General features: G+C 40.5%; 1 protein-coding gene across 2 annotated transcripts in view; it reads left to right on the top strand.

Annotated features, from left to right (window-relative positions):
* Window positions 1-23,641, top strand: part of sdk1b (sidekick cell adhesion molecule 1b) — a 285,070-nt gene that overhangs the window by 214,842 nt on the left and 46,587 nt on the right. For both annotated transcript variants that reach the window (XM_088302023.1, XM_088302024.1), the window contains 8 exons: window positions 3,462-3,657; window positions 7,320-7,418; window positions 9,664-9,855; window positions 14,641-14,762; window positions 14,849-14,961; window positions 17,832-17,982; window positions 20,285-20,519; window positions 21,082-21,197. In XM_088302023.1, coding sequence (XP_088158149.1) covers window positions 3,462-3,657; window positions 7,320-7,418; window positions 9,664-9,855; window positions 14,641-14,762; window positions 14,849-14,961; window positions 17,832-17,982; window positions 20,285-20,519; window positions 21,082-21,197 — 1,224 coding nt within the window. The remainder of the gene's footprint in view (window positions 1-3,461; window positions 3,658-7,319; window positions 7,419-9,663; window positions 9,856-14,640; window positions 14,763-14,848; window positions 14,962-17,831; window positions 17,983-20,284; window positions 20,520-21,081; window positions 21,198-23,641) is intronic.

Raw genomic sequence — 23,641 nt, forward strand, 5'->3', positions numbered from 1 at the left:
AAAGCTGTGTTTGCCATCTGTCATACCAAAAACCAAAAGCCAAAAACAACTAGCGCGCTTGTTTGAAAACACCGGTTAGCATATTCCAACAATATGTAAGAATGGATGTGAAAAACGGGAATTTGAGTGAATATGTATGTAAACTCACTGTCCACGTCCATAAATGTTATTTTAGGAAGTTGACTCTGATTGATGGGACTATATTTACCGAACCTTCAGGATGTGAGGTTCTCACTAGATGGACGATTTAACAGGAGTGTCCACGCGCAATGGCCGAACCTACACCCACGATTAGAAGAAAAAGTCTTTACATCGAAGATAAACGGAAGGTTTACGAATCATACACACATACATACAGTGAACGTTAGCAAGCCGTTAGCATTAGCATATGTAGATTATAACCCCCAAATAATGAGTAACTTAAACCTGGTCAACACTCTAATGAAGATAAGTGGGACAGAAAATGATTGGATGGATGGAACAGAAAATCTAGTGGATTCCTTATTTCTCCATTCACACAGTCTTGCTATTGAGCGGAAAATGTACAGGACAAATATAAGTGCAGCCCACATTTCAAACTTAAAGTGAATTTTAAAATCAGACACGAGGAACAACAGAGCAGACACAAAAGGGAAACAGCATGTACTCCAAAAGTGCACATGATTTAAAAAGAAAAAAAAAACATACATATCTTAATTGTGTTGGCAATTCCTCTCCATTAGACACATTGTGGGCTTTATAGAAGCAAGCCCATCCGTGCTGGAGTCAAAGCAACTGTGATGTGCTTTTTTTCTTTGGTCAGGGATACAGTCTAAAATGGGAGGCGTGTGGCTTTTTGACCTTTCAAAAGTGAACTTGGCCTCTTAAAAATGGCAATGTTGTGATTCATGTACAATCATGTACCTGCTTGTGACTAACACTGAACTGAAGTCGCCTCGTGTTTCCAGTCCAGATCAGCATGTAACTATAGCAATCGTGTGACCGATCCCTTTTGGCACCCTTTTAAAAAAAAAACAACAAAAAAAAAACAGTGGGGCGGAGGGACTTCCATCAGATGCTCGGGGTGCCAAATCAGCACTCTTTTACGGGGCCCAAACTGTACTACGGCGATAATAAACGACAATAGAAACCCTTATCTTGCCACGGCAGGCCTGGCTGCAGTGCGGCACCCTGAGGCGTGGAGAAAAATGGCCACTAGAAAGTGTCCGGGTGTCACTGGCACGCTCCCAAAATGGAGGTCAGTGGCACATTTAAGTTGTTGATCGGAGCGTTTTAGCAATTTTCACTGCTGACTGTAGTCTGTAGGAAAGTGTTTCTCGAGATTTCTTTTTTCGGTAAACAGGATGTAACACATTTCTATTCAAAGTGTGTTGTAGCTTTCATGTCAAGGATTCGGATTTGTTGATTAATGGGCTCTTGAAAATGTAAACAACTGACTGGACGCACAAAGCTGCGCCCCTTAAAGGCACACATCAACAAATACCTCAATGTGTCTGACATTAACGAAACGTTCTAAAACCAATTCTTTACATTCTCTCTGATAAGGTTTTATCATATTTTCTGGAATATAAGTTGCTACTTATTTCATATGCTTTGAACCCCGCGACTTCAACAGTGATGCATCTAATTTATTTATTTTCACGGGCTAATTGGCTTCATTCTACCATGGCAAGACTTGCTTTGGAAAATACGTATCACCGTCTGAGCAACCCATTTTTATATAAAACACAACATTGAGTAAGACATATTTATTTATGGTGTCCCTTTTTTGGAACAAATCCACACTTTGAAAACTTCTGGGTCAAAAGTAACCCAAACCGGGTGAAATAGCATATGCTGAGTTCTTTACACCACTGAGTTGAGAGTTTGACCCAGAACTTCAAAAAAATGGGTTATTAGCAGATATGGCCGCTTTACTTTATTTGCCAGTCCCTCCAGTGTCCTGTATCAGTTGTCACTATCAAGCGGCATCATCCTAAATATTATGATGGAACAAATTGACGTGTTCAGATTCAAGTTGTCGACGTAGAAACTGTAGCTAATGATGTGTCTTTCAAAGAGTCTGCTTAAAGCAATCCGTGCTGCAATTCGATGGAATCTAATAGAGGACAGTGTAACCTGGAGGGGATGTGCGAGGAACCCCTGCTCATTATTTCGAGCACGTGCTACTTATGCCTTATCAACAGTTTGTTCGTGTAATCGTTGATCGTTCACACCTGAAATGTGTAATTAAGATATCGCAACACGCTGTGAACACAATGCGTCTCACCTCAGAAGCGATTAGTCACCGCTTTGATTTGCTCTGCCGCGGGTTGTACAATGGCAAATGTAAATGTGCACCCGGCAGCAATATAGCGTTAATGCATCATTTAGATTTCCATTAGAATGCTATTTTCACACGGGGAGGGATCGACCCACCCGCTAATTCATTGTCAGTGGGCGGGCAGGTAGATGCCATTCGACAGATGGTGCGGCAAATGGGTGTTATCCCGCGAAACTGCCGCTCGCGCACGCGCCCGCTCGGCCCCCAGGTCGGAAATTTCTTTGGGTGAGCAAGACGGCACGCCGACGTGGGAAAGGCTGAGATCCCCTTGTCATGTTTTAGCTGAATTCTCTTTTTTTTAGAATGGTGTCCCAAAACTCAGACGAAAGCTGCTCCATATCCAATTTGTTATTTTTTTTTGCCTCATAAGAAATATTGCATCCATAAAACGCTCCTGTTGCCATTATAAAAAAGATGACGAGCGGAGGTCAGTTTGGGACAGTGAAGGTGCTGCAGCTGGTTAGGCTACGCCAGGTACACGCTGAAGGATTTTTCAAATTGTAAAGCATAATGTTATTCTTGTGACAGACTCCACTCAAATTGTGTGTTATCTGCGCCGTTACTCTCCACACAGAGCACCGCACACATTAAGATTTTGTCCGATCATCAATCACTTCAATCAATCAATTATTTATCGCCATTTCCTTGTTTGCCGGTCAGGGCACTTTTTTGATCAGCTACGATCTGTTCTCATCAAAGTGCACAGAGTCAAATGGCTCGAGAGCCACACACAGGCTTTTGTCACACATATAAAGATTTTTTGGGGTTGTAAATATTCAACACCTTTAATATTTAAAATAGACCAGTTATCGGGAATAATCCACTCTTACGCCTCCGATCAAAGGAAAATCTTATAAAACAAAATCGTTCGTCGTTCGTTTGACATCCTTGGTCAGGACAAAAACAGTCAGTCTATCTTTATATGTGCTATGTGTTCTTCAGCGTCACTCGAGAATTTAAATCATCCTTTGGCGTGAATGTGAGCTTGAATGCTTTATTGTCTCTGTGCCCTGATGAGAAAAAGGAGAAATAAAAATGAATGGAGGGACGACCTCCGCTTGGTTTTCCTGTCAAAGTTTAGAAGCTGATGGTAGTTTCGTGAACTTTAAAGTCTTCACAATTTCTCTCCATGCCTTAGCTGCTGGTCTGGCCGGAACAAGCTCCGGAGGACGTCACCGTGGTAACCATCACCCCGGACTACCCCAGCTCGCGCCACACGGCCCTCGTCAGCGGACTGAAGAAATTCACCTGGTACTTCGGTTCTATCCTATGCTTCACAACACCTGGAGACGGCCCACGCAGCCCCCCTACCATGCTCCAAACACATGAGGACAGTGAGTATACGCACACAAAAAATGTCAGTGGGAATTCAATCCCAATTCGTTAAAAAAAATGAATAAATAATATACGATCTTCGAACGTGTCTCAATTCACACAAGATGGCGCTCAATTGTATGTTTCACCTGCTCACATTGATATAGTTAGCGCCGCAAAACTATGTTGTTAGCCAAAAATCTATTTGCCCTCGGCAGGCTGAAAAAGGTAAAAAAAAAATCAAAATAAATCAACATGCCTCAATCCATATCAAGTCACACCTCATATTAAAGGCCCTGGTGAGTGCGTTCCAGATTTGTTGTTATTCTGTCAATATTTCATAATAGGAATAGGAAAGAAACATTTGTCTGTTTAAAAACTGTCAAATCGTCACCATACGTGGTACAATTTACACCACTATTTGCTGGGGATACTAAACGAGCCCTGCCTCAAATAGCACATAACTGCCCGTAATTGAAGCTCGCGCTAAAAGTCATGTAATTGCCTATAGATTTCACAAGATGGCCGAAAAGCACTTTTTTTATGTAACTTTGAAACTAAATCTAACTCGACGCCTCGTATCAACGTAGATCCTTAGCCTCAACATGCCACAAGATGGAGTGTGTGCGCGTGTGTGTGTAAGGATCAGAAGCTGTCGACCCCCTTCCATAAAATATCAAAAAGAAACGTGTCATCCAGATTGCACATTTTGAAGCAAATTGAATTGAACCTGCTTAATCCATATTTCATATTTTCTGATGTTTATATCTGTCCAGTCTCATCAGCTCAGTGAGTAATTTGATCATATTATGTGTTGGTGCTGTGGGAAATTGCAGATCTGGATCAAACTTTTCTAGCTAAGTCATAGTGATTTTGCAAATAAATATTTAATCCTTGCCAGAGGTCTGGTCACTTATTTTAAGCAGTGTTTTTTGTGAACAAGGACCCTCTGTTTAGTTTTCAATTCCCTGTATAGCACCATCAAGAGGAAAAATATACAATAATGAGGCAAGGAAAGGCGTTTATTTAAATAACACATTTTATACACAAGGCAGATCCATTTACAAACAAACTGCCAAAGACATTCAAAGGCAAAGCAAAGAGAACTACGTATTTTACGTAGAATTATGTTATAAGATGTGAAAGTATTCACACTTCCTTTAGATGGGCTGATAAAACGATCGTCAAAGTTACAGTTACAAGTCTTTAAACAACCTTGACACAAGCGCTATTAACAGATATCATACGACAATAATCATGATATATTCTTTATCCTCTGTGAGGAGTAACTAATATCGCAGCTTGTGTCAAATACAATCAAATATCATAATGTATAAAAAGTTTAATTTTTTAACATTTCAATCATGAATGTTATTATCGTATGTTTTTGAAGCCCACTCCTGTAGAGCGCTATATTTCTCATTTAAAGAAATCACATTACAAACATAATGTGTGTGCTTTTTTTGGAGCAGTGGTATTTCCATTTCAGTTGGTGACGATTATTTCAAATACTAGTCATTTTAGTTACGAGCATAGTCATGGAACAGATTCAACTTAAAAGTCCTTTGTTACCACCTCTCCTCCCCAGCTAGTACCAAATATGCATAAGGCCACACTGTCAAGTAAACAAAATAGCCGACGGCTTCCAGACGAGCTATTATGATCAAGCAACAATTATTGAGTGAGAGAGTGCCATGAGCAGCCATGTGCACACACACACAAACGCACACCCACACCTACACACACACACACACACACACACACATACATGCATATGCGCATAATCGTTGACGGGCATTGATCGGGTGCTGGGCGTGTTACAGGGTTAACGGTGGGTGTAATTCTTGCTTGATGATGGCTTTCTGTGTGTGCGTGCGTGCGTGCATGTGTGTGCGTGTGTTATTGAATGTCTCGGCTGAATAGCTTAATCGGTCTGCTGGGAGGGGAGCTTAGAGAGCCATAGATGAGATGAAAAATGGCCGGCACGCATGGGAAACTGCGGGTGTGTGTGCGTGCGTGCAACTGTGGTCAATGTCGGCATGATTGGTTGGCAGCGTGATAATAGCATGTGCAGACGCTGCACAACTGTGTTTTACGCTACCCGTCTGTAATATTCTCGGACTTCACATGGTGCTATATTTCTAAAGTTTGGTTCACAAAGGCTTTGCCAAAGAGCACTCGTAATAATGTCGCTAAACCCCAAATTATTGTTATCTTGCTCCTTTTTTGTTTTAGAGCAGGGGTGGGCAAACTTTTTGAATGGCGGGCCACAATGCGTTCTAAAATTTGACAGAGGGGTCAAACCAAGAGCAAATGGATGGAGTGTTTTGGTAACCTTACCTCATTGGAGAAAAAAAATACATTTAATCTGAAATAAAAGTGAACAAAAGCATTATAACAATATAGATGTCTTTGAAAACCCACAGTTTTTAGAAAATAAAACATTAACAAGGTTTATTCATTTAATTTCTGTCAGTGTGTACCTCCAAATGTTCATGATTTTTTTTTCTTCACGTTTAAAACAGAAAAGGTTCAACTCTTAATTGAAAATACTGAAGTATTTTACAATAAAAGGTTCTTTTTTTAAGGATATTTTCCAAGGTTCAGCGACATTGCTGCTTGCTGTGAATTGAATTGTGTTGCCTGCCAGAATCCAGTGCTCATATCTCAAGTTTGCGTCCATGAATGGATGATCAATGGATCGTCTCACGAAAAGTCATGTCACTCGTATCTCTAGGCGCCACTGAACATTCAACCAATTTTTTAAAAATATTTTGAAATGCCATTGGTTCCAGGCCGAACAGAACTCATTTACATATTTTTGCGGTGCAGTGATTAATTGATTAATTGATTAATTGACATCTAATTGATTTTCAAATTAATTGTCAACTATTTTGGTAATTGTTTATTGAGAAATGATATTTTCAACATGTTCTAACTTCAAATTTTCCAAATCTTCAGAATGTCAGTCAATTAATACATTTATATATTTCTATAGTTTATAATAATGAATTAAATTAAATACAATTGAAACACTAGATGAAATTGGTGCAAGTTTTGAAAAGTAAAAAAACTGCATCAAATGATACAGGACTTATGACCATGCAGGTTACGAGGTTAAGAGAAAAGCCAGCACTAATCCTCTTAATTCCTATTATGCTAGCTTTCAGATATTGAGATTGATACTACTGACCCATTGGGAGCTGCACACACCTCTCACCCATTTGTGACCGCACAAACAAGTTGCCGCTTAGCTGTAGATGTTTCCAATCATAATACGTTGGCAATTGTTACGATTTTGGAATTTGGCTTACCTGTAGCGGGGAAAAAAAGAAAGAAAAACTCAGCAATTTTGGAATTAGCATGTCAATTTTAGTTGTATTCAGCATAAAAATCAAACTCTTTTTTTTTTTTTAATTGTTCCTCAGTTTTATAGTTATGTTGAATTAAAAACGAAAGTACACACACACACACACACAGTCACACAGTTTGTGCCATTCAAGAAACAATTAAAAGTTTAACGGCAACTGTTAGCTCTCTATTTTCATTCGTGCTGACTCTTTCTTCAACGGCAACAACTCATTAACTCGAAAAACGTGTATGTTGAGGCACTCATGTCAACTGCCAATGTTTTCTGTCCAAATTTGTCCTAAGAAACATGTGACGTGTATGTATTCCACAGCACCTGGGCCTGTCCGTCATTTGAGTTTCACCAAAATCTTGGACACGTCCGTGCAAGTCAGCTGGGCGGAGCCTGAAGAAAAAAATGGCATTGTTACTGGTGAGTTTCTGACTTAAAGTTAGTAATTTCCAAACACATTAATTCAACGTGAAACATAATTGGGTATGTCTTTTACTTTGATCTTTGATCACGCATAATACTGCAAATTCATAGAAATGCTGTGATGTAGCAAAAATCTGCCGCGTTAAAATATATCCTTTTGCTCAATAAAGGGTGCGAAGCACTGACTTAATGCATAAACCTGTCATAAGCGCCATACAGGTTGTCATATTTCCCACAACTCTTTCTATGGCTTTTCTTCATCGGCTGTTTGGGATGCTCGCAGTGCCCAAGGCATCCTCGTACAAGTGTGCAAGCGATTCATCACCCTGCTAATCTCCACTCTGTGCAGCTTGTCTTCTCACATTATCTCCAACATGGCCTCAGCCGGCGTGTCACGGACTTGACCCCCGCCTCCTCTCCCCTCCTCTCCACTTACACGCACACACACACTAACACGTACATGTCTTTATCGGCTTTTTGGAACCACTGAGAAATGTTTTGAGTTGTGTAACTTCTTAATGTGGAGCACCTGTTCCTCTGTAGTAGGAATGTAGCACGCAATCATGCCCGTCTGCGTGGATGATTGCGATTAAGATTTGGAAATGTCTGGGCACCTGATTTTCTGTGAAGTATGGCCTAATATTTACAATATCAGTTGTAAAAACTGGTTATCATAAATATTAAGTTGAAATCATATTTGCCATGAAAGTTCCCTAATAACGTCGTTTCAATTAAATTAAGATTGCATAGCATCCAATTTCAAACAAATAACCGCAGCCTATATATATATCTTAGCATTCTTCCAATCTCGAAGGGTCTCGTCTCCACTCCATGTCCAGTCGTTTTTGGCATTTTGAGCATCTGCCTCGTACATGTATAATCCAACATACTGGTGCTTCCTCCAACTCTCAAATACCAGGCCAGATCCGCTCGGATACGTTTGAAAAATCGCTTTCTAAGTCGATTTCTGCCTGACTTTGTACACTTTACATGTGGAGCCCCGCATTGTTATTCTTGAAATGACGTCACACTTCCAGGTTTGTCGCTTGCCAGGATCTCATGTCGGGAAAATTATAACTTTGTCGAATACACAATATAGAAATGATTTTTTTTTACGAGTTATTTTTGGATTCTGTTTAGTTATTTTAATAATAATAATACTCCCTTTATTAGTCCCACAATGGGGAAATTCGAGATTCGAACCCAGGCCTCCTGGGGAGACTGGGTCCTGAACGCGGCGCCTTAGACCACTCGGCCATCCTTGCTTTCATTTCATTTGGCATTTCTTGAAATTGCTTCACACTCGGTCTTTAAATTGCATTTTTATTGACGATCATGATTTTCATATTTCCCAAGTTTCATGGGGGTGTTGGCATGTAGAAAAACAAACAGCCAATGTTTGCTCCTACTGCTGTTTGCTGCCCCCTTCTTGTAGCACTTTCCTTTGTTTTGAGAGGGTTTTTTTTGTTATTTTTTAATGCCAGAGGACTCCTTATTTGATTCCGCCTCACTGTCATGGCAATAAGACCTTTCTGAAGGCTTCTGTATGGGGGTCCAGAATTTGGTGCTATGCCCCCGATGCCGCCTCTTTTCCGGCCATAATTTGTAACTTCATTTGTGCCGGCCAGATATGCAATGTCGCTGGAACGGAGCAACAGCTATCTTTATCTCTCAGTGCAGACTGTGTTTTGTCAACTCCTTTTTATAGGCCACTTCCATTTGGCAAAGATGGTGCGACAAACAGATACCTGTCAAAATCCCTCAGCGCAGTCCATGTTTTGTCACTGCTTTGTGTGGGCCAAACTGGATGGAATCGCTCAAAAATTCCAATTCACCGTTCACTTGAAGCACTAAGACCAACCGTCTAATGACATGAGGCTGCACTTGTGTATTTGTCTTAACCACACAGCAGCGTGTGGGGGGACTTATTCAATCAAGGTCATCTCACACATTATTCTTTTATCCTGTACCTGCTTTTCATTCCGCGCCACGTGAGCAGAGCGACTCACGAGGGACCGCACATTCTCTCCTGGGCTACACACAAGCATAGGAATACGACTTCCACACACGTTTTTGAAGTTGCCAGAGTGTGATGTATGACTGTGAAGATGTGATGGGACAGAGAGAGATTTAGACTGTAGTCACTCCTTCCTGCATTCTGGCGTTATTTATTTTTTTTGCCTCAGTAGCGCGCCGTGTCAAGTGAACAAGCTCCCCTTTAATCACGGCATGCGTCCCCCAGGCTACGTTCTATGGTGGGAGGTGTCCGGCGTGCAGTCCAGGCGTGAGGAGCGAGCCCTGTCCAACTCCACGCTGCAGTATCAGCTCACTGGCCTCACCTCCACCACCACGTACAGGCTGAAGGTGGCCGCGCTCACCGCTGCCGGACGGGGCGTGGTCACGTCGGCTAACATCTCCACAGGCGTCCCTCCAGGTATGACAAAAACAGATTTAATTATGGCATAATAAATGTGTTAAAATATGTAAATGCGTTCATTGGTTGTTGATGGTCCGTTTTCATTTTAATAACTACTGTCTTGGAAAAAAAAAATCCGTCAAAGGTTTTGAATAGTATATCGGATTGCTCACAGGTTTAACCTTGATAAAGTTGTATTCCCAAAGCACCTAAAAATATGAATATGATGATTAGTAATTAGTAATAATATTTAATAACGGGGTGGACTTTTTTTAATTCCAGGTCACCATTGCTTTGTAAATGAGCACATCTATGCCAACTATCAGTTCACGGAAAAAATGTTGTGTTCAACGCAAAAAAAATTTGTGATTCGTTCCCTCCAAAAGACTGATGGCACATCTGCTATGTGCATTCATGGGAACAATTTTAATAGTTTTTTCTTAAGATGGTAAAACTATCACAAACTAACTTGGTTGAACGTACCATTTGGAACACACAATAAATTATAGGAGGAAATTTTCCATTGTTATATATTTATATTTTGAGGGACTAATACCACAAAGCTGTAATAAGCACTTTATTTATTTTTGTAATGGCACCAATATCCAATTTTTTTCCCCCAGAGCAAGAAATAAGAAATAGAATGAATCCATTCCAAGAATCCAATTTCCACATGATGAAAAAAATCACCACATCTGTTCTTAGAACAGGCTCACAAACTACGCATGTGGTCCTATTCTAGATGTGTGTTCAAAATTTGTTGTTTGATAGCTGAATCATTTCAAAACTTGCTTTTTCCCGAATTTCAATAGCAAGTAGAATCTACCCAACCGAAACTGGCATAATCAAAAGTTCCAAGGTCCATTACAGTCTTTCTTTGGTTCCTGTCTCATGTCCTTGTACATGGGTCATCTCTTGGTCGTGCATGATAGTGCATGAGTCATCAACCCGAGTCAGAACAACATGCACAATTTGGGATATGCAGCATCTCAAAGAGAACTTTGCTTCAGTGATCCTGCTGAGTTAGTGTAATTGCACTTGTTCAGATCATCAGCAGTCATTCGTCAAGTAGACTGACTCTAAATGTCTGCATTTGGACTGACAAGAGGTCATCAAAAAAAAAGAAAAAAAGTTAGTAGAAAAACATAACGCGGCAGAACAAAACGTGTCCTAAAGGCAGGCAACACTTAACAAGGAGGTAGAGGAAGCGAAACCCGGCTCATGCAGAAGGATTTGTGCGAGTGTGTGTGCGTGTGCTAACACTTTATGATGACTAATTCATGAATAAAAGCAGGAAGAGTGCGAGCAAGATGAATGCAGACAGTTCTTAGATTCACAGGATATTCATTAATTCATGAAAGCAAAACTAGTCAAAGAAAGACAGGGGCCAAAGGATTAAAGATGCTCAAACGGAACAAAAGAATGAACAGAGAGACTTGGGATTCCTGGATTCTTATCTTGTTTCTCTATTCATGTATTCATGAAGTTCACTGCATTTGATCATTCATCACAGCCAGTCGCCTGGTGTCAACATCATCATCACAATACCAGCTTACAGTTGTCCTTATGTCGCCAATCCGCTCATATACACAAAGAATCCCTCGCTGTAGGTCTTTTTCATGCTTATCCGCACGGTAATTATATATATATATATATTTTTTTTTTAATTTTATTTTTTAAAATATTTTTTTATATATATTTATTTATATATATTTATTTATTTAGGTTTTTAGATTTTTATATCTAAAATATTTTTATATATTTATATATAAAAGGCTATTCCAATCTGTATTCTGCCACGCTGGCAAAAATCCGATTCCGCTACAGAAATGTACGGATCAGAGCTGATCATGGGCGACCACTTAGAGCGTCCACGGATATCAAGTATTCGCCCAACATAGTTGGAAGTGCTCGCCCTTGTTGAGATTGAGTGAGGCGATCCTCCGCAAAATGGAATGAGATTTTTTTTTTTTTTTTTTTACGCTTTCCCGGCTGACATTTTATTAACAGAAACAAGCTTGTACATATATTGCCAGTGTTCCGCCTGCCAGGCATGTTTCCTGCAGCTGTCAGTGAAGAAGCTGGCCAACTTTTTAATATTTCCTTCAAGTTGTGCAAATTAAAAGAGTATCAATGATGTGTAATGTATTCCAGCTCACAACTTGAGAAAAAAATAGTCGCCCTGCATGCTTTTGAACTAGAGAAGCCATGCAGGCGCGTATTCGCTGCAGATTATCTCAAACAAATTGTACCCTGCGCTCACTGACCATAACATCAGCTTCTGCATTTAATGACATCCTAAGAAATGACCTGATCTGTAAAAATTATTTCAGTTTTGTTAGATTTTTCGTTAGCGTGAGTATTTGTGTACAGTTGGAATTTCTAGTTACTTCGATATCTTAGTGGATACAAAAATGTATACACACCCCCGTTCAATCATTAAAATGCCTGTTTTTTGTGATACAGAAAAATGAGACCAAGATAAATAATTTCAAAACATATTCCACCATTAATTCTGCAAAAATGATCTTTTTTCAGAGGGGAAGTGTCACATTTAAATTCATATTGGATGAGAATCAGTACACAGCCGCCACCATATAAAGTTACCCTGATTCACCCGAATTAAAAATTATTTGAAATAACAGTCAGCGTTAGAAAAAGCCTACATCTGCAGTTCATTTGGAGCTAATCATCTATTTAAGTATGTGTGGATTCCCATTAACATGAGTTTGAGTGTGACTGGTTTATTGTGAACACAGCCACATCTCAGTTATAGGAGAGTGTGCACACCTCATTTCAGTTTTTTTTACTTGAAAAACATTCAAACAACACAATTACGTTTCACAGGTCACATTATTGGTGGAAAATGGTTTGAAATAATTTGTCTTCACACATGTGAACCTGACTGTTAACGTTCCGGAATTGTTCGGAAAAGAATCAGAATCTAGAAACAAGAAACTCAGATGGAATTGAACCAAAATGGTGTATTAACAAAAAATGTGTATGATTGAAAAAGGACAACAAAGGGCAATGTTACAAACCGACCTGCTCCGTGAGGCAGTGACTAACTAGATCCAGCTCGTGATGCTGCGAACCAAACCAAACTTCGAGAGACCGTTTGCAATTATATTTTTGGCAACTTGAAAAGGATGCGGCAATCAGCAGGTGGAAGCCGTCTTCCCCAATGTGTCGCCGTTCGCTGACTTTCGGCTGGCAGCCGCAACACGAGCGCACTGACGCTTCTCCTTCATCCGTTATTGCCGCGGAGATAGAGAAATTAACGGGGGTCAAACATGATTAACGAGGCTCACTGCCCGCACTTGTCTGGATTTAATGAACTTACATTGCGCCGCACGTTTAATTCATCGCTCACCGCTAGACATTTATCTTCTCTGCATCGTAAAGTCATTTCATACAGTATACTTACGAAAAAAATGGCTCAGTCATAAACAGACGTACATCTTTAAGTTCTTCCTGGTTGAATAATTGAAAGTGCTGTGTTCATGGGATGCAAATTAAACTGTCTAATTCAATCAATTTAACTTTGTACGTAGATGTAACTAAACAGCAGCTGAGAGATCATGTGCGTTTTGGTGTCTCAGGTGTAATTCGGCTTTAAAATTGCCGTCTCCTACACCTGCAAGTGTTCATTGACGTGCGCATGACAGCCGAAAGATGCAACAAATTGACTCGCGGTATTCAAATCACAAGATTAGTCTATGCTTATTTACATATATTTGCAACCTGTCCGGTGCGTTCAGAGACGACTTTCAGGGAGAACAAAAAGCAGTTCACCACTCTTTTAAAGATTGACAAAAGAGGTTGCTTGTTCTTCTTGGGCACATTTGTTTGAAAAGTGCGCTGCAACCACAATTGAATCAATGTTGGAGCCTTTTCCGCTTTCTGACCACTGTAGTTCCTTTCTCCATCCTATTTACATATAGAAAGCAAAAGAAAAAATATCTCGGGGGAGTCTAGGCATAATCTTATATTCAGGTATAAACATTAAAAAAAAAAATCTTCCCCATACCGCGGATCAGAAACAAGAGATGATTCATATAAATCACACCTCTGATGGATTGAGGTCTTGCCAAGATTAGAAACAGATCAATTTTACCTAGGCTGAGTTTCTTTTTTTAATTTACCATTGAACAAATTGGTTTTCCACGGAGGCATACTTAGACGTTATAATCACAAGTCTCCAGCCAGGCGGAACCATCGAGTTCCAGTATGCGTGTCAGTCAACGCTCATGTTTGGATGCCATGTGTAGTTGCAGCAGGAGTGTTAAAAGATACAAAATATATTTTGTAATCATTTTCTCTCGTGTGCCTTTCGCCCAAAGTCTCCCGCAACCTTGATGATGACACATGGCATTTATAATGGACTTACATTATACTTTTTTTTTTTTTTTTTTATATTTACGGGGCGGCCTCATCCCTATACCACATTGGGCTTCATCACATGTGTTTATTATTATGTATAGATGGTGCGAGATTACACCTACTTGGTAACATTTTGCCCCTAAAATGTGAGACAGTTGACAATTAAAATATTCATGCACCCATACATTTGCGGCCAGTACATTTTCTTTTCATTATTTATTATATATAATAATTTTGTTGCTCGACACTAAACCGATTTATCAGTAATATAGTGAAAGTTAGTGGATTTTTCTAACTACGCTCCTAAAATTTCAGGTTAGGGGCCGCTCTTACACTGTCGCTCTGATGTGCGTGTATGTGTACAGTAAATCCAATGTTTCCATTTCTTTGCGACTAAACTGAACTTTCTGTGTGCCTTAGAGCTTCCTGGTGCACCCTCCAATTTGGTCATCTCCAACATCAGCCCTCGAACGGTGACCCTGCGCTTCCGGCCCGGTCCTGATGGTAAGACGGCCATCTCGCGATGGATCGTCGAAGGACAGGTGGGCGCGTCTCTGCAGCATCTGCTCAAAAACCTGATGGGCCTTGACGAGCCCATCGCACAATGGTGCCTCTTTGGTGCTCACAGGTGGTGAAGGAGGATGGCGCAGAGGACGCCTGGAGGGTTGTCTACCAGCTGGACAACCAGGCGGGCGCTGACAGTCTGGAGATCCCCAACCTCACTCCCTTCACTCAGTATAGGTAAGCAGCAAAGGCACATACGCACAATAGTGCCTTCTCATTCATGGGTAGACACACACATACACGCACACACGCACACACGCACACAAACACACACCCCCACACACGTCAACTCTCTCCCAAATGTTACTGTCTGGCAGTTTTTGCTGTATTGCAAGCCTCGGGTGAAGTCAGATAAATCACAGAGACAGTTCCATATGAGACTATTTTTGTTTGTCAGCACCTTCACAGCTGCTGCATGCAGATCCTCATTACACTCCGGCAAATAGCAGGGAGGAAGAAAGAAGGGAAGGGGGAGGCGAGGAAGAAAGAGATGAGCCACCCGGAGATGGAAGGAGAAGGGAGGTCATTATAGAATGGACAGAGGAGTGAGGAGGGAGAGAAGGACAGAGATCATGTCACTCTGCTGAATCCAATTTCTTCTGGTTTAATTTTGTTTCTCACAGGAAATCCATAAAATGGAAATAATCTGTCAAACTGTCGACTTCTATGTCGACATTTATTAACTGGCCATGGCAATGCTTTAAGAAACGTTTTGTAACATTCATGCAGTCGCATGTGTTAATGGGTTAATATTATGACATAAAAGTAATTTAATACTCAGTCTTAACTTTGGTAAGAGTTGTAATAATGACATATTGGAGAAGTCAAAAATGGTTATAATGAATGTGCCAAGTGCTTTTTCATCAAATTTAAAGTTAGAATGAGCGCTCCATGTGTACATTTTTCTGAAACAGGTTTTACTAGTAATACATTTAATTTATCAAAACGGATGGATGGGATGTATTTTTTGTTTAATTTAGTTGTGTGCTTGAGATCATAATCCGTCATTCTGTTGAACCTAAAACATTCCGTAACTAAATTCAACTAGCTTCACAATAAGCAACAATCTGACAAACTTTAAACAAGTCATCAAAAAGAAGCTTCAAGCTATTATTTTTTTTTATAGGTTCTGTGCTTGAGAAGTGCTGTCCATCTTTTATTTATTTCATAAAGCATGGAAAGTTGAAGTGACAAAGCTCCATATTTGTTTGCATTATTTTTGTAATTTGAATCAAAGCTTACTGATTTATGTACACGCCACAATTGTTTAGGAGAATTATGTTGTCGCAGTGTCAAAGTGTTGCTTAAAACAACAACTGTCATTGAAATAAACCTTTATATTAATTAATGATTCATTTTGCATAAGCTAAACTCATAAGACCAAAATATTTTTGCAATAAATCAGACATTATTTATTGTAATAAACATTTTTTTCTTGTGTTTGTTAAAAAAAATACTTGGGACGAGTAACTTTAAAAAAAACAATTGCCTATTCAATCAGAATTGCAATAAAAAAAAAATCACAATTACATTTTTCAAAATCTTATTGTAATTCATATATTTATTGTTTCAAGTATTTAGGGGAAAAAAGTTTTTTCGTCATGATATGTTCTTTAAATTCATTAGACTATTAATGAATTATTGGAATTGTATTCTGCCAAATATCAGAACGCAGTCACGGAAAAAATGAACGTCACAAACCGATCTCTGTATTTGTGTTGAGCATGCCCTCTGCATGCAACTCTTTCTACCTCCACGTTCGAATTTAAATGGATACCGCTGCGTGTGTGCACAGGTGCGCGCAGCGGGATTAGGTTGGCGCACGTCGCACCGCTGGGACATTAGATGGAGTGGCACACTTGTATGTTGATTCTTATCACATTTTCAGCCCGCATTCCGAATACTCTCATAGGGCGCTCTCTCTTTCTGACCGTGTCGTTTCCATCTGAGGTGTGGCTGCATTTGTTTAGGCAGCAAATTCTCCCATTGGAATGGTATGGATACATGCTAACACATTTATTTGTTTGTTTGTTTTTCCCCTGACTAAATATGTAGCTGGTGACACACTTGCAGCCTCAAAGGACACACACACACATCTCTGTCTCGCTGTCTCTTCACATGTCGTGTGATCTGCCTGTGAAGGTGTGATTTATGGGAATTAGATTGTGTATATACAATGTGTGGAAAACAAACATCTCAGAAAGTGTGAACTACGTTTCTCACTTGCCGATTAATGCCCTGATCCTGAGCAGCATAAGCAGTATAGAAATGATATGGACAAGAAATACACAGGGTTAAACTCGTTGGTTCTTTTATGTGCAGAAGGCGAAATAATTAACAGAATTAACTTTATTCAGTGAATCCACAGGTTTCCTATGCGTCTTAGAAACCCGAATGACCATATTTCCAGTCGTGGAAAACACATTGAAAATGAGAAAAATAGTCAAGTTTAGTCTGCTAGCTTAATGATAACATTAATGGAAAAGGAGATTGAGACGATGGTTGGTTAACATCAATAGTCAGAACTCTCTAAGCAACGGATATGTGAACACAAATGGTGGAACAACACATATATAGATAGATAGATAATATAGAAATACTCACCAGCAAATATTCTTTGTCCTCTCCCAAAATGACAAATATTACAGTATCCTATGGTCTTATTGATTGCAGTATTAAATCAGAACCCACAAATAGTTTAATTCTTTAGATTTGATTTAAATTTGTCTGCTAGATATATCTGCGTTTAAGTACAATATTATAGAATATTATTTTCCTTATTCAAATACAACGGCACAAGATCTTATTTTGGGGGTGTGGGTGTGCTATGAACAGATTAATGGCATTTCCATTCATTTCAATGGGAATTAAAGTTGTATCAAGACACACCTGTATTTAGTCTATTATTTATTTAGTTGTGCAATGTGTTAAAGAACATAACCCAAAAAAATCACATAATGTTCCTCTATTTTTTCCCTTGGAAACGTAACAACAAAAGTCTGACTTTATTCCACACCCGTTGAATTACCTTCCCTTGTTTTCTTCAGGTTTAGGATGCAGCAGATGAACATCGTGGGCTCCAGTCCCCTTAGCGGCCCCTCCAGGCTGATCCAAACCTTACAGGCGGCCCCTGACACGCACCCTTCCAACCTCGCCGTGCTGTCTCCAACACAGACCGGCCTTTGCTTCAGGTGGAAGGTACTCGCATACAAACTACTCCGCTTGATGGGGAATCATCTGTGTGGTGCTCCGGCTGTATTGTACAGCGCGTGAGCGTGTGTTCGCTCACCAGCATTTGTGCCTACGAGCCTGTAATCAGACGTGGAAAAGGGACTCACACCCTGTGCCTCATTATACAATATAATACAATGCAATACAACTTTATTTAAATAGCGCATTTCACAAAAGCTGGAGCTGTAACAAAGCACTTTCCATATGGTGTAATATAAATGAGCAGAAAATTAGAACACAAATTAAAACATTCGCGACAGGTCAAAAGCTAATGAGTAAAAAAGTGTCTTCAAATAAGTTTTAAAAGTGGACAGAGGGAGGGGGCTGGCCTAACATTCAATGGGTGGTCATTCCAGAGAGAAGGACCGACAACAGAAAAGACGCGATCCCTTCTGAGGCTCCGCTGAGCCAGTGAAGAGAAGCCAAGTTTGAGGCTATGTGCTCCCTCTTCCGAGCTCCAGTTAAAAGACGAGCCGCAGCATTTTGCACTAGTTGGAGGCGCCTGAGGGAGGACTGGCTGACTCCAAAATAAATTAGCATTACAGTAATGTTGCCTAGATGCAACAAAGGCATGGATTACTTATTTTTAAAATAAAAAATAAATAAAAGCAGATAGCAGAACAGTGGTGAGATAGTTGTAACTTGTTACTGTAAGGATAGTTTTCACCTATCTATACTTGAATATTTGTTCTTATCATCTCTTCAGGTCAAATATCTGTTCTGTACTTCCCAAAAACATCACTGCTGTTTATTGGTGCAAGCCCTAATCCTTTCATATCAACCGCTCCCTGCACATCATTTTATTCTTTCACACCTTTTTTTTTTTTTTTTCTCCATCCCGTCCAAGCGTGTGGAGCAGAGAAATTTTCCATTTAAGGAATCGGAATGAGGGCATAGCCCTGTCAAATCAAACTCGGACAGAATGCCACTACCTGTGTGGCATGACAATGGCTGCTTTTTTTTTTTTTTTTTTTTAAACTTGCACGCAAGCACACAGCATCCTCAGCTATCCAAGGCCATCTGCACAGAGTAGACAAACATTACAAGCGTTGTTATTGCAAAGACAAAGAAATAAAAGTCCAATTTGATGTCAACCGCGCAATGATCAGCAGTGGCCGATGCCCGCTGTATTTGTCCATGGCCTTGGAAGCTCTTTTCCATGGCCGGTGGATGGTAATAAATAATGACACGGGGGAGAAATGGCGGTGACAAAGCATAAAGGGTAAAGGGGCACGTGAGGTGATGTGACAGAAAATGAGAGAGGAAGCGAGGATGACGATGACGACTAAGACGATGATGAAGGGTGAACGGGACACAGAGGAGGAGTGTGATCAGGAGATGCGATGTCAAAGGGGAGGAGATTGTAAAAGGGTTTTTAAGATCTACTTAAGATTCCTGCACCATCTGTGTCATTCAAATGACCACAGGAACAAAATGTGTCGCTTATTGTGTCCTTTGAGTGACATGACCGTGTAGGACTGTCAGCTCAATCTTTAGCTTCATTCCGGTTGGGGCTTTTCTCAACTTATGCTCGGGGGTTGATATTGTGACTATAACGACATGAATAGTTTTTGTGTTTGAAGAGAGTGAGAATGGATCTTACATGTATTTACATTACCAAACCAACTTAGGATTTTCGTTAACGCCAAATGACTTGTTGGCTTGTGTGCAACTTACTGTCAACAGTTTGGATTCATCAGCACTTTTATTTATTTTTTTTAAATAGTAGTCTATTTTTTTATGAACATTAGATAACTATATATACACGCACGCTAGGCCTGCACGATATGCGGTTTGAACATTGCGATTGCGATGTGCGCATGCGCAATAGTCACATTGTGGGACGTGTGAGGTTTCTTTTTTTTTTTTTAGAGCACGGAAACTCTTGGTTTGTTTCATAAAAGCAGCACGCAACACTATGCTCTACATTGTTGAGACTACACAAACTGTCTTGTTCACGCCGCCTTCTAATTAGTCAACAATCTTTTAATATGTTTGTATGTTCAATATATCGATCAATCAAAATCAAAAATTTGTGCCCATTCTGCTTTAGACACAGGGACAACCCAATTCCACATTTGAATATTTTCTCACCAGATCAGGTTGTTAATCGTCAAAAAAATTGCAACGTTTCATCCTGTTGAAAACGGAAAAATGTAACATTTTAGATGGGGATGATTTTACAGGTGAGCAATTCTGAATTAAAATAATCCAGCAAACGTATTACTGTGAATGGAAATCCTAATCCTCTCTCCCATCTGACCACCAGCCTCTCCCTGAGTCCGAGTACAACGGCAGCCCGGAGACGGTGGGCTACCGGCTTCGTGTGCGCAGGACAGACGGCCTGGCTGAGGATCGAACTGTCGAGGTTGAGGGGGCAGCCGGCGAGGTCTCTGTCGAGGGCCTGGACCCTTGGACACACTACCGGACCCGGATACAGGCCTACAACTCCATCGGACCTGGCCCGTGGAGTGACGCTGTCTCCGCTCGGACGGCAGAATCTGGTGAGACCTCAGCGGGCCTTAAAAGTTATCCTAAAAAAGGACACTAGTTATTATAGTAAGAGGAAGTCCAGGCAAAATGTGAGCGTCAACAAGGAGAACAGAGCTTTACTTCTGGCGTGGAACTACGTGGTGGCGACAGAGGGCCAGGGCCACACCCCTTGGTCGCTCCCACGGCAGTTTGTCAGGCACACTCTCCCAAATTTGAAATGGCCAGTTATGCAGGATGGGCAAGTACAGTACTTCCATTTCCAAAGTTGGACAAATTGAATCAAACAACTCGTGACTGGCATGGTTGCCGGCTTTCCTAATTTTTTCAGAGTGATAAATGACTTTTCTGTGATTAAGTAATTTGAGTATGTAAGAAGACGCATTAATGCGCGATTAGACTTCACACTAAGCGATCCACTTCCTCACGCCACCTTCTTCAGCCTTGACTTCTCACTTACCGAGACGAGGACTGAAGGATGGCGGAGGTGATTCAGATAAAGGACCAGATTGATTGCTAGTGCAAAGTAGCACTGACCCAAATGTGTGTGCGTGTGTGCGCGTGTGTTTCCCACAGTCCCATCAGGATCTCCTGTCAATGTGACTGCTGATGCCGTGAGTTCCTCCAGAATTCTGCTCACGTGGTCTCCTGTCCCTCAGGCGAGGCGGAATGGGGCCATTCTCGGTTACAAGGTGCACATAACATTTCTTACACACACACATGCACACGCACGCACACACTATTAACACCCAGTCCCCACCTCCGAGTCGTTGCACAGACAACTATCACACGTTTGCAAAAAAAAAAGGCCAGACATGATGTAATGTCCAGTAACTGCAGTGGTATTATTTGAAGATAACTTCAAGCTCCAAGTTCCTCCAACTTTGACGATATGCATGCTTTCATGTTGTAATGCTGTCTCTAAGTATTGCTGTCTGTAGTTAGTTAGTTTCCGGTCTGTAGTTAGAAATACACCAACAACATTTTTTCATTTCCTATTTTTAAATTTTACTGGAGGCACCATTTTAGTACAAAATAACAGAAAAAGGTTTAGAATTTAATTTTTTTTACATGGTAACGAAGCATCTTGTGAGAGAGGGACAATAAATAAATAAAATTCCATAAGATGTCTTTTTTTAGCTGCTGCTGCTCTCTTAACAACATGGAGTCCACACATGATTGGTCACCCATTCATCTTCTGCATAATTAAATTAATTAATAATCATAAATAAATATTAGATTTCAAGATAAACAAAAAAAAAAGTAACAGGTGGTCCCGAATAATCGGGGAGATTGAGTGCCAGGTGTCAAAACTTGACACCTCTGTCCCGGCATGGCAGAATACTCTTAAACACATCCTGCCTCTGTTGCCGCGGAAAATTGGCTCATTTACTCCATCCCCCACCTATTCTGTCTTGTGTGCTACAGATCGTGGGAGAATAAGGCAAATAGTCTTTTACAGGCTTAAAATCTTGTCGACAAAGCGTCCACTCTCGTATTGACTCACTAGCACCACCTGAGTGTCAAAGTTGTATTACAGGTCAGCTGAAATTGGTTATTTTTAGTGAGTTCAGTAAACATGAAATGTAGTTAGTTTTTGTTTTGTTTTTAAAGCACTCTTTTCTGTATATTATTATTAGATTATATTGTAATTTTTGCTATTTCATTAGTTTTTGTCTAGAATAATCTTCTGCTATACAGGTATCTCCAACAGTTGCACACGTTTTCAGCCATGATCATCACATCATTTGTCTTTCACCTTTGATCAAAAAGGCTTTTTCAGTTTGAAATTTTTAAGTGTCAAGTCTCTCTAGTTATGCCTCGGTGAGTGCGTCCCCCTCGGGTGGTTAACGATGCGATGTTGTTATCATTCTCGTGCATGGTTAGTGAAATGAATGTCCTGCATACAAATCGGTTGTTCACTCGCCTTGCGGCAAAACAGCTCGTTAGTGCCCTATTTTCCTTAGAATGGGGCACTTTTTGAAGGGGAGGGATGTCTGGTTGTTCTTATAAGAAGAAGATGGGTGATGACTCAAAGCTCCCCCTTTGCTTCGAGACGGCTTTGACATAGATGGCTTACCATGACCTGAATGACTGAATCGACGCGAAAATACATCTTGTATGTAATCTGCCTTTTTCTGCAAATGGAAAAGTCTGTGAGTGAGCTGTTCTGTACATGACAAACGTATTCCAAAATGCTAGTTAGAAAAAAAGACGAGGACATAGTTTTAAGGCCTTAAGATTTATTGACATGACAGATCGAACGACGAAGATGATACATCTAGTGTGTCATCCACAACAAGAAACTCCAATCTATCAAACCTGCACGATGTCACAAAGCTCTTCATCGAAATCAGGACATAGATAAATAGCGGAGACGAATACAAGATGTGCTCATCTTCTTTTTTTTTTTTTTTTCTTTACCACTGCTTTTCACAGCCTCCCCCACACATGCCCTGAGGATTTATTGTAATGCACGTTGTTGTTTTGATCCGAGTATAAAGAGACGACATGTAGCTTTGTGTCTGTGTTTTTACAGCGCGGGGAAGAACAAAACTATTTTGGCTAATGTGATGTAGAAATTGTGTCCGCGTCTTAATCTGCAAAGCAGATGAATAAAGGGGGATTTGTCTCCACTTGTGTTGACATGCTCGTGTTAATATGCAGGAAACAAAATAACTCCAGCATCCATTGTTTGGAGATTTAAAAAAAAAAAGAAGAAATCTGCTTATATAATCCGTTAGCCCCCCGAGCGCATGGCACACTTAGATTGTTCCCTGGTGTGTGTGGCAGCATGCAAGCGTGCCCACTGTGCTGTGAGATGACAAGCAGCTGCCAGCAGCGCTCGCTTCCGTTCGTCGTTAGACGTCCAATAGTTTCTTCTGCCAGCTGCCACCAGCACCTCCTGACTTTTTGCTTTGCGCTTCCTTCAAGTCACAACTGACATTTTCCTTTCCGCACTTTTGTAAGGTGAGGCAGCGAGTTTGAGAAGCCAAGGGAGGCTTTCATAAATTCACACAGAAGCTGCACGTGGCCTTTTGTGCACACATTGTGGAGTGATCGGACTCCACTGGAATGCTAATTGCCGCTTAAGACACTGTCGGCACATCAAGGTTATTGTTGTTAACGTAAAATA

The sequence above is a fragment of the Idiotropiscis lumnitzeri genome, chromosome 8 (genome assembly GCF_059441095.1).
Source record: "Idiotropiscis lumnitzeri isolate Australia: NSW breed Sydney's pygmy pipehorse chromosome 8, RoL_Ilum_1.0, whole genome shotgun sequence".
Taxonomy (NCBI): domain Eukaryota; kingdom Metazoa; phylum Chordata; class Actinopteri; order Syngnathiformes; family Syngnathidae; genus Idiotropiscis; species Idiotropiscis lumnitzeri.